Source organism: Cupressus sempervirens, chromosome 2 (genome assembly GCF_028749045.1).
Source record: "Cupressus sempervirens isolate cs-2001-9-10 chromosome 2, ASM2874904v1, whole genome shotgun sequence".
Taxonomy (NCBI): Eukaryota; Viridiplantae; Streptophyta; class Pinopsida; order Cupressales; family Cupressaceae; genus Cupressus; species Cupressus sempervirens.
In genome coordinates, this window is record NC_143119.1 from 280,127,027 (window position 1) to 280,139,338 (window position 12,312).

Below are 12,312 nucleotides of genomic sequence, written 5' to 3' on the forward strand. Positions count from 1 at the left end.
TGGAATGAGTATGGTCAAAACTGGTGACCAAACAAAAAATTGGAGAGTCACTATTTCTCCAATGAAAAAATGCAAATAGTTGGTGCTAAGAAAATTCACAACACCCAAAAAAGGATGCACTTCTCCCAATCACATGTGCTTTTTCCAATAATAGTTGCTTCAATTTACATGCCCAAGTCAAAATGACCTGGGTGCAAAAAGAATTGCCTCATATTTCAACAACTTCCAAATTGGATGTATTTTATATGAAACTAGGGGTTTTTGAGTTCTTTGAGTTCAACAGTGGTGTTCGGTTTTTTTTTAAAGTGCCTCAAAAATTAGTGAGCCCCTAGATCCAATAAAAAAAATGTCAAAAGCTTAGATCTAAAAAATGATGCTAAATCATTCAAGAATAGAACAAGGGCATGAAGATCTGGAGCTCTGATACCATGTTGAAGTTGATGAAAGATCAACCCCACAGCTCCCAAGAATCACCTACATGTAAACACTTGTAATAGAAAGAGAGAAGAAAAAGCTATGGAGGCCGAAATTCCCAGATCCATAGATGAGACATTCTTGATGAGAAAAAAGAGAGATTTCTATTATCAAAAGTGAATTGGTTTTTTTTTTATTACAAAGAGAGATCATCCTTATAAAGGAGATCAAACCCTAAAAAGGTCTAACCTAGGTTGCATAATAATAATTAATAAAAGATTACATTATTATATGCTTGAAGTTTAGCTTAAGAAAACTAGAGTTAATTAGAAAATATATAATTACTCTAATAGTTATGCAGTTGGAGATGGATGGTGTAAGAAAAATATGATATCCCAAATAATAAAACATTAAGGTGTCATGGGAGTTATTAAGTAGAAAATATTCTTGAATTGGGTCCTTCAACTCTTTACAACAATGCCTTATGACTTGGAAACTCTAATTTTATTAGTCCTTTCCAAATCTATACAATTTATTAATCGCAAACACTCTATAGAAGTTGACATGTCAAGACAAAGTAAGAAGAAAATAAACACCTTTGTTATCAAGTATATAAAAATGATTGCTAACTAATTCCACATAGTAAGTTACCTTTAGCATATAGACAAATTTTAATCACGATTTCACTTAGACCATGTTGGGTATTGGTCATCATGCATTGCAATCATTGTTAACTACCCTAGCTAAGCTCAATCTCCACTAAACCATATATATCAAATTGATAAGTTTCATTTATCCATAAATCGCAACACAGTGATAGGGGCAGATATAAAGATAGGGAGTTGTGGATCGAGATAGAGACAATGATAGATTGCAAAATAAAATAAAATAAAGAGTGAAAGAGGAAGAAACAAAAATAATGATAGATTGCAAGTCCAATATGATTCTTTGAAATTGGGCAACACCTCCTCTTCCTCTTCCTATCCCAACCATCTTGTGGCTCTGATACCAAACGATGTAGTAAACCGATCTCAATTCACAAAAAACTTAACAACTCATGACAAAACTCAATATAGAATCAAACTCTGAATTGTTCATTACTGAAACTTGCCTCTACATGGATCTCTAACTCCATTAAATAACAACTGACTCTCAAAAGATAAAACATGAAATTTCCAAATTTGGCAAATTTTGACAACTGGAAAAATATGCCATTTTTGGTAGCTTCAAAAAACCCTCTAAAAGCAAATGTGAAGTTTCTTATATCTACCCTTTAAATCAAAAAGGCAAATTGCCAACTAATCTCTGAAATTTAGAAGTTATTACAAAGTAGAAAAAACAAAATAAAACACCTAAGATATTTTAAAACTAAAATTCGGAGGTCAAGATAGAATTTCTGGGTCTCAAAAAAAAAATCAAAATGACCCCAATAGAGCTTGCTGAGTTGGAATCCACATCAACTATAGCTTTTGAAAAAAAAAACCCAAAAAAATCTAAGAAAACCTAGATCCGAGTCAAAATTTATGACTCTTTGAACTCCCTGCATCAATTAAAGTTTTTAGTTAGGAAATTCATAAATTAGCCTATTTTTTAGGGTTAAGAAGTGAGGATTGTGTTGTAAAAATTTAAAGTTAGAAAATTAATATTCATGCTTAGGTTTAGTGATAACTTTTGGGTTAAAATGATATAACTTTATGTTTAAAGGTTTATGTTTCTAGGTTAACTTATATTTTATGGAACTTACATGGTTATTCTATCAACCTATCTTCATTCTAGGGCAAATATATAACATAAGTTTGACTTTACATTTAAAGGTTTATGTTTCTAGGTTAACTTATATTTTATGGAACTTACATGGTTATTCTATCAACCTGTCTTCATTCTAGGGTAAATATATAACATGAGTTTGAATTAGAGTTAAGATTAGGATTAAATTTACATGAGGGTTACCATTGTGTTACATGACATTTCTAGGGTTAGGATTGCATGATTATATTTATTTAAATTAGATTAGGTTAATCTAGTCAAGGTTTGATTAGAGTTTCAAGATTAGGGTGAGGAGGTCAAGGTGAAGTTTATAAATTAGGGTTCATGTGTGTGTGTGTGTGTGAGACAAGTAACCATTGTCCAACTAATTTTAAAGGGTTAATTCATTGAAATTAAATGATTGGAGGTAACTTGGTGAAGATTTAAACACACACACATGTATATATATGTACACATACATGCATGCATGTATATATTTCATGTACATATATGCATATATATTGAATGTATATATATGCTACATATGTACATGATATATACACACACACATGACATATACGCATCATGTATGCATATATATTGAATGCATATATGCACACACACACACACACACACACACACACACACACACACACACACACACATATATATATGCATATATTTCATGTATATATGTGTATTCATATATACATGAAATATATATCATGTATGCATATATATGCATTATGTACATATATACAAAAAATATATAAAAATTGAAGCAAAAAAACATATAAAATGTAACTAAAACCATTATATATATATATATATATATATATATATATATATATATATATATATATATATATATATATATATATATATATATAACCAAAACCATACCTTTTTTGAAGATCAAATTTCGGATGCCCTTTCTCTGAACTCACTTCTGATCGAAACTCGCTATAGTGGATGAAAACAATAGAGTGGGATCCTAAATGGGCTTTTCGCTTTTAATAATTTTGATTGAAACTATACTAAATAGTTTTGATCAAAACTATACTACCTAACCACAAGTTTATTAAACCCGTGATCAGGTTATTAGTTTTGATCAAAACTATGTTATAAGTTTCAATCAAAACTTATAATATAGTTTTGATCCAAACTAAAAAGAGCTAATAGTTTCTATCAAAACTATGTTTTTTTTTTTTTTTTTGTTTCGATAGAACTAATAAGTTTCTATTGAAACTTTGAAGTAAAATTTTTGTGGTCTTGCAATTTTGGAGGATTTGCTTCCTCCGAAAAAGTGTAACCCACTGTTGTGGGTTCACCTTGCTTCAAGTTTTGTTTGACACTATTTAGAAATTTAGAAACACATATCTATAACAAATGCCAAAATACCCACACAAGGTCTGTAGAAACCCCTGATTAGTAGCATCTATGCTGCTGAATTTGTGTTAGGCCACCATCATCTCTACTCAAAAGATAATTCCTCTATCCAAAAATAAGCCTAAAAGACAACTACCCAAATTTTCTAGAATCCTCACAAGCAACATTTATGTTCTACTGAAAATAGGTATGTATGTCCATGAAACTAGCAAAAACAACCTTAAAAACATATCTACCCAAATCTTCCAACTGCCACTAGACCACTATCATATACACTAAAAAACTGTCACTTCATATGCAAATATAGTTTTTTAGATTTCCATCATTTCCAATTGGCTAATAATAGTGAGGTATCTGAATCACTAAACTCTTTACTTGGTGTATGTAGGGTAAATTATCTTGAATTATTGTGACAATGGAAAAAAGTTCATTTGTTTTATTTCTTACATTTTCATTTTTTCTATTTCTTATTCGAGCTCAATTGCCCTTTTTTCAGATCATGAAATGACTCCACCTCTGCATCCATGGGTAGTATAACCCACAAATCTCTTTTTATCTATTCAAAATTCTTCTTAGTAACAATCAAGATGGTCTTGCATCATGAAACAAACCTACCTCTGCATTCATTGGTAGTACTCTCATTCGAGCTATTCAAAATTATTTTTAATGGAAACCAACATTGTTAGAAACTCTCTTCTTCCATAATATTTTGAGATATCTTTATACGAAACTAATGCAGATATACCTTGTTCTCAAGTCCTAGTTCATTAGTAGATAGTTTGAAGCAAAGTAGTAAAAAATGTCACAATTTGTTCTCTGCCATTTGGGTAAATTTGAACCAATCATGCATGCATCTTCAAGATCTTTGTAAGACCACCATCTTTAGCATAACAAATTTTTAAAGTATTAGGCCTATTCAACCAATAACTATGATCACAAGAAGTTACCTACCTTCCTCTATTTGACAAGTTTCAAGATTATAATTTAAAGATTAATATTCATGTTAGAAAATTGATTTTTGTTTCAGATTTCACTGTCTTCATCTTTGGTACTAATTTGTATCTAAGTCATTGATGGATCTTGCTAATGATCCAAGGATTCATGGTATCATTGGTAGGAGGACTAGAATCATGCTTTGTCTTGTATTTGTTGTTGTTGCACAAGAAGCTATAAGAGAGAGGCGTAAGCACATAAGAGATGAAATCCCATTTTATAAGAGTATTATTCATTCAAATGAGACTAATTGCCATGGATAGTTTCATATGACTAGAAAAACCTTCTTTCATCTATCCACTATCCTTAGGTAGAAAGGAATCATTGGAGATTCTTGCAACATTACTTTAGAAGAAGAACTAGTGATGTTCCTCCACACACTTGGGCACAATTTGAGGAATCATAAGATTGCTCATAATTTCACCCACTCAGGATTAATAATTAGTAGATACTTCCACAAAGTCTTGATGGCTATCTTAGTGCTCCATGCTGACTATATGTTGCTCGTTGAGCCCAACACTCCTTAAATTCTTGGGGAGGGTCATTTTGATCCCTACTTCAAGGTACCTCTCCTATTGCCATATATTTGTTATGTTGATTATTACTTATAATAATAAGTTTTTGAATGCAAATTCATGTTTTGTAGGATTGTATAGGAGTAATAGATATGACCCATATGCCAATTACTATTGATGTCAACAACCAAGCTAAATATTGTGATAGAAAAGGCAACATATCACAAAATGTTATGGGTGTTTGTTCCTCTGATTATAAGTTCCAATACATTCTTGCTAGTTGGGAAGGGTCTGCAAAAAATAGTCATGTTCTTGCTTTTACTTTGTCTAGATCAAATCCACTAGTAGTTCCCCTTCATTATGTGCACTCAACTTGTTAATGTTTAGTTCCTTTGATTTTATGAGAGACATGTCAAGGTTATATCAATATACTTTTTTTTACAATTGTGTAGGTAAATTTAATTTGGTTGATGCAGGATATCAAAATGCACCTAGATTTCTTGCCCTTATCGATGTACATGCTACCATCTAAAGGAGTTTTGTAGAGAAAATCCAATTAACTCTCCATGAGAACTATTTAATCACTAACACTCCTCACTTCAAAATAAAATAGATCATACATTTGGCATTTTGAAGCAACGTTTTCCTATCTTGATAAAGACTAAGATTATCTTAGCATGTGGCATCTTACACAACTTCATTATGATAGAGGACGCCTTTCCTTGTGAAGTTGAAAGTGAAGAGGATGAACATGATGGGATAAATGTACCCATATTTAAGATATATGGGATGATTTAGTGAGATAGAGATGATTGGGGAAACTTTCGAGATGAAATAGCTTGGAGGATGTGGGAAGACTATAGAGTGTAGGCTTAGTTGTAGTCAAAACATTACATTTTATTGTAGTATATATATTGGTATATATATATATATATATATATATATATACATACACACACACACACACACACACACACACACACACACACACACACACACACACACACACACACACACTTGTGTGGTATTTTAAATGAATAAATTATATGTGGCATTTTCATCATCATTATAATGGGGCTATAAGTATATTGATTAGTGTGAGTTTGTATGATATTTGTTTCTTTGATTTGTATTTCAATGCATATGTTGAGTTTTTGGATACATAATGTGGTTGTATGTATATTGATTGGTGTGAGTTTGTATTCAATATTTATTTATTTGACCATTTTCAATGCATATTGTGGTCACAAAACATCTTATGTAGTATTTTAAATCCGATTTTTGATTATACTTTTAGCACACATTTTTTTCATATTTGATGTACTCTATGTTTAATTTCTAGATACATAATGTGGTTGTAAGTAATTGACTAGTGTGAGTTTATGATATTTGTTTATTTGATTTGTATTTCAATGCATATGATGTTGTCTTGTGGCTGATGTCTTCAATGATATTTAGTTTCCATATTTTATGCAATGTATGTTAAATTTTTGGGTACATAATGTGGTTGTATGCATATTGATTGGTGCGAGTTTGTATTATATTTATTTAATTGACCATCTTCAATGCATACTATGGCCTCAAAACTTCTTATGTAGTCTTTTAAATTTGATTCTTGTTTATACTTTTAGCACACATATTTTTCGTATTTGATGTACTATAAGTTTAATTTCTAGATACATAATGTGGCTATAAGTAATTGACTAGTGTGAGTTTGTATGATATTTGTTTATTTGATTTGTATTTTAATGCATACACTATTGTCTTGTGATGGGTGTCATCAATGATATTTAATTTTCATATTTGATGCAAACTATGTTGAATTTTTGGATACATAATGTGGCTATATGTATATTGGTTGGTGTGAGTTTGTATTATATTGATTTATTTGACCATCTTCAATGCATATTGTGGTCTCAAAACTTGTTATGTAGTCTTTTAAATCTAATGCATATATTTGATCTCTAATTGTACTTTAACAGGTCTGATTATAGTTACTTATACTTTCATTTTTCCATTCACATTATTAAGGTCTAATATTATATGGTCGATTATTTTTTACCCCTTTTTGTTTTGTTCATTAGCATGGCTCAAGAAATGCAAGTCACCAATGCACCTTCTATGAATAGGGTGGTATAGACTAGGGATATGGAGCACAAATTCCTTGAGTTGCTTCAAGAGAAAATACAACTTGGTCGAAAAGGTGAAGGTGGTTTCAAAAAGGAAGCTTGGACTGCCATTGAAAGGTGGTTCAATGATGAGCTTCAAAGCAAAATCTAACCAAGGATAATTTGAAGATTAAATTGAAAACATGGAAAGTGGGATTTAGAGTAATGAAAGATTTAAGAAATACAAGTGGCTTTTCTTGGAATGAAGGTACATAGTGCATGGATGTTGAAGACAATGTTTTTTTGTAATGAGTTGTTGAAGGTAAAATGGTATTTAATATTCGTTTTGGGTTTAAGTATAAATTTATATTTGTAAATTTAGTATTGAAAGACAACTAACCATTTCAATTGTTTCCCAATTTGTAGAGGAAAGAATTCAAAAATGCAAAAGTGTATAAATGGCAGCCATTCCAATACTATAATGAGTTAGCCTTCGTTGTGAGAAATGGCATGATAGAAGGTACTATAGTTGCCATGGCTTAGGAGATGGAGGAAGGGAACATTATGGATGAGGCCATCATCAATCCAACCAATCAAGTTCAAGTCTAGTAGTTAAATAATATCACCATCTTCATCAAGGAAGGGAAAGAGAAAGAAGGTGAGCATGGCTAGTTCGATGGAAACCATTTTTGAAGCCATGAATAGGATCCATGAGGGCATGTTAAAGCCTTACATTGTCAAATTGGATGAAGAGGATTATGAATCTGTTGGAGAGAAAATATATGATGCCCTCAAAGGCATTCCTAGAATTAATGAAGATTAAATGATAAAGGCATAAGATAGTTTTTTAGTTGAAACCAAAAGGGTAAAATGCTTCTTGAGAATGACTCAGGGGAGAGAGTTAAACACATACAACTTAAGTATGGAGGACTCTAGAGGCTTTGTTAAAAAAATTTCAATTTATAGTGACCTTTATATTTGACTCATAGCATGCCTTATGATTTTTATCAGCTGCAAACATATTTTCATTTCTTAATGTGTGATTGTATACTTTTCTCTTTGACTTGATTTCTAGTTGATATTGAAGATGTTTGTAAGAATTACAAGTTAATTTGCACATGCCTATTTCTATGGTCAACCTGAGTTAGATCATATGTAATTGTCTTCTACGTTTTGTATATGATTACAAGCATCCATTCCTTTGCTTCAGTCGTATAATTAAAGCTTTTAAGCAACATCACTATAGTGTAACTTATTTTTCTCAAACATGTGAGTTTTCTATAATCAAAAGATTATGCGATGTCATTCTTATCTGGCCTGACCTGTAATTGTCATTTGTTTGGATATGATTTTGACCCATGCATCTTGTTGCTCCATGGTAGATTAGAACAGGTTCTTATCATCCCTCACCTTCCTATAATATATTGTTTAAGCTCTAGTGTCTCTCTATGAGACTAATTGAATTTTAAAAATTTTATTTAGATTTTATTACCACACTAATATCTACACCAACATTTCACTTTATCTCTTGTGATGTTTGGCTCCTATGGATAATGTCGTACTTTGGTGATCAACCAAGAGAAATTGATCATCCTTATTTATATTAATCCAAAGTTCTTCACTTTCTATTAGGCATACATCTATCAAGCTACCCTTCATGTGATTAATTTTTTTGTGATTTCTCAATCTCCAAACTAGGTATATAGTGCCTTGTAAAAAGTGGAAGGCCAATCACAACAATGCCACTCCATCTTAGCATTATATTGCTTGGATAGGGTTGAATTCATGTAAGTTCACTTATGTATCATCATAGTGTGTATGCATCATTAGCTAGAAGTAATACTTCTTACACATTGAACATTCACAACACAAAGATTTAGTGACTAAGCAATCCCAAATCCATCAAGTGAAAAGGTACAGTGTATCTTAGTTAGGGACTATTCTTGTGGCCCATTGGTAAAGTAGATAGACAGTCTAATGTCCTCAGTATTTTAATGCACCATCAGAGGATGTATCTGTATGTATAAGAAGTGTTTAGGATTTCATATCACTAGATATAATGATCGAACCGAATTTCAATTTTGCACCACTAAAATAGATGGAATGATTGACTTTATTGTGAATGACTCCTTGGTTACATAAATCGCTATTTAAATAGGCTTTTAATAATGATTATAAAGATTTTGTATGGTGATTTATAAGGCTTTTATTATAGTATGTGTATTTTCATATAACTAATGTATTTTTGATGTTGTAGGGTTGATGACTTTAATCAATGTGCCAACAAGTCGATGTGGTGCTGGCCCTTGTTTGCTAAAAATCTCTAACGCACCAAAAAATCCTAGGCATAAATTTTGGTGTTGCCTGAATAAGGAAAAGGTTACATTAATACAATTAATTTTGTTAGAAATTAGCGTAATAAATAATTAATTATTATATTAGGAACTAATGAAGATTTTCTATTATAGGGACATGATGGATGTGGATTCCTTGATTGGGCTAGTGATGCACAAACAACAAGTACAATGCGTGATGATGGAGTGAAGTGCAAGTATTGCAATAGTTAGAAGGCTGAAATTTACTTTTTACCATGTCTTCTTTGCCTTTTAATTGCATTTATTTGTTGGGAATGTATGTGAAAAAATGCATAGCTATAATTTGTATAAGGATTTTTATCAATGACAAAATGACTAATATCAGACTTGATATCTATTATAAACTTCTGTTAAAATTATCTTTACAAATAAATCTTTTATTTAGCCTTTGTGTTCATCGAAAAGGAGAGACGATTGACATCTTCCTTGATAAGGATGGGAATAGTCTTCAGACTTTCCTTCACACACGGTTAATGCTATCAGTCATTGACAGATTTTACTAAAAAATAAAATGATTTTAGTTTTGATATTATTTCAAATTTATAGTTATATGTAACATACTTTTTTTATGTTCTTTATGCATACAATAGTATTTATAATCAAATTCTTCAAATGTAATTAAAATTTTAAAAAATGTTGTCAAATATTTATAATTAAAAAATTTAACTTTTGACTTCTTTAACAATAAACATATATATTTAAAAATCACGCTTATAATGGAAACAATTATAGACAATATTGAATATAATTTTAAAATAACTAGATTTAAATCCAATGAATTCGAAAGGCTATGATATACCTTCTTACTAATAAAGTCAATTTATAATGAAGAGGATGTTAAATTAATTTGACTTTTAAAAAATTAACAAAAGAACATTTTTAATAAATTCATATTAAGATTTAAAAAAAAAAAAATTCTAATTCATATTTTTATTGATGCAACCAAACAAAAAATAGTCATCTACCGATTCCTCTTCCAGAACAATCAAACAAATTCCAAATGATATTCCATAATTTATTTTCAGAATGCGCGAATTCTAGAATAGAGCTTATTCCAGTATAGTTGAATCCCACATTGAACAATTCTTGCAACCAAACGGGACCTAAAGGCAGAGAAAGATTAAGGGAGTGCAGTCAAGATTAGAAGAGAGGATAACATGTGTATAATTGTATTTTTTTATATTAATAAGTAACAAAACAAGAGTATTGTTCATATAAAATAATAATAAAGCATAAAAGACATAAATACATTTATGCTAGTTCAGCAATCACAAATACCTTTTTGAAAAGTCTATTTTTTAAAAAATGTAACAGACATTTCAAGTTGGGAATTTCAAATTCTAATTTCTAAATTATCAATTAGTATTGACAGAAATATGTTTAAAAAATTCTCAATCAATCAAACATTATCACCTATCTATAAAAAACAAAGATTGCATACAAAACGCCATTTGCTTACTAAACTCGCAATTGACCACATGTATTTCATCCCCCCAAACCGAAAAAACACTAGAGAAATATAATCATCTTTGACAACTCCATAATATAATCATCGTTGACAACACCATTATACACCAAGATCCAATTGTCCCTCAAAACGACTTTATTCACCCCGAAATAGAAAATAAATAAAAGAAGACACATAAAACAAGAATCTAATTAGTAGGCAATATTCCAGAAGTAACTTTGAAAACTGAAAGTCAGCTGCAACTTGCCAAAAAGAAAGCAAATTTTCAACGTTTCATGAAGTTGCAGACCATTTCCAAATGTCAGTGCACCGTCAATTTGACTTTTTTATATGGTAAAATTTTGACTTGAATATACATATACATATACATATACATACAGCGTCTCCTATATAAATCCCCGCAGAGGATTCTTTTCAATCCGACAGAAAAAGGAAATGGGCAATTCAAGGTCTCTGAGAGTCCCAAAAATGAAGGGAATTCGAAAGAGAAAGTGGGGAAGATGGGTGTCGGAAGTGAGAATCCCCAATTCCAGAGCTAAAATTTGGTTGGGGTCTTACGAGACTGCAGAGGAAGCAGCCCGCGCTTATGATTTTGCTCTCTTCCGCTTAAAAGGCCCGAATGCCACCTTCAATTTCATCAAATCTCCGACTGAAATCTCCTCGGCCTCTTCACTCTTGCGGCATGAAGACATTCAGGCAGCCGCAGCCAATTTTGCCCTGAGAAGATTCCCCCAAGTCCCCGGTGTAACTATGGCGGAAGTGGGAGAGATGTTATGCCGTGTTTCACAAGTTGAATCCCCATTTTCCGAAGAAATCCCTGGCGAGATTGAAATGGGTTTTTGGGAATCATTGCTCAATGGAACGTCTTCACACTCGGATGATGTGGAAATGGCGAATCTGGGATTTCCTTCGCCTGTACAGCAACATGGGGGGATCATATTGGATCAAGCTGAGTGGTGGGAGTTTTCAAGAGCTGCCTTCATATTGTAATGTAATACATCTAAATCTGTCTTTTAATATGTTTTACTTCGCCTTGGAGTTTTTCAGAATCGTTCTTCTGTTTTTCAGTGCACACTTATCTGAAAGATGTGAATGCTAAGAAAATGTAGTGAAGAGAATTAGGCGTCCTGTGTAAGATGGAGGATCATCCTTTCCATTAATGGCTAGTGGCAGAAGTTATCATAAGACCCGTTCAAACAGATTTACATATTGGGAAGGGGCATGGGTATTATTATTATTACTTTATATAGGTTCGCATAAAAATTTAGTTTTGTATATTGTGATGGATTTTTGTGTATTTTTAG

General features: G+C 31.5%; 1 protein-coding gene and 1 non-coding gene across 2 annotated transcripts; both read left to right on the forward strand.

Annotated features, from left to right (window-relative positions):
* The first annotated feature begins 9,930 nt into the window (after positions 1-9,930).
* On the forward strand, positions 9,931-10,051 carry LOC149572140 (U6atac minor spliceosomal RNA). Its single transcript, XR_016361120.1, has one exon. It is a non-coding gene; the product is annotated as a U6atac minor spliceosomal RNA (small nuclear RNA).
* A 1,392-nt stretch (positions 10,052-11,443) lies between these two features.
* LOC149572141 (ethylene-responsive transcription factor ERF017-like) lies at positions 11,444-11,998 on the forward strand. Its single transcript, XM_089815781.1, has one exon. It carries the CDS (start codon positions 11,444-11,446, stop codon positions 11,996-11,998), a length of 555 nt encoding a protein of 184 aa, XP_089671907.1.
* Positions 11,999-12,312: the final 314 nt, after the last annotated feature.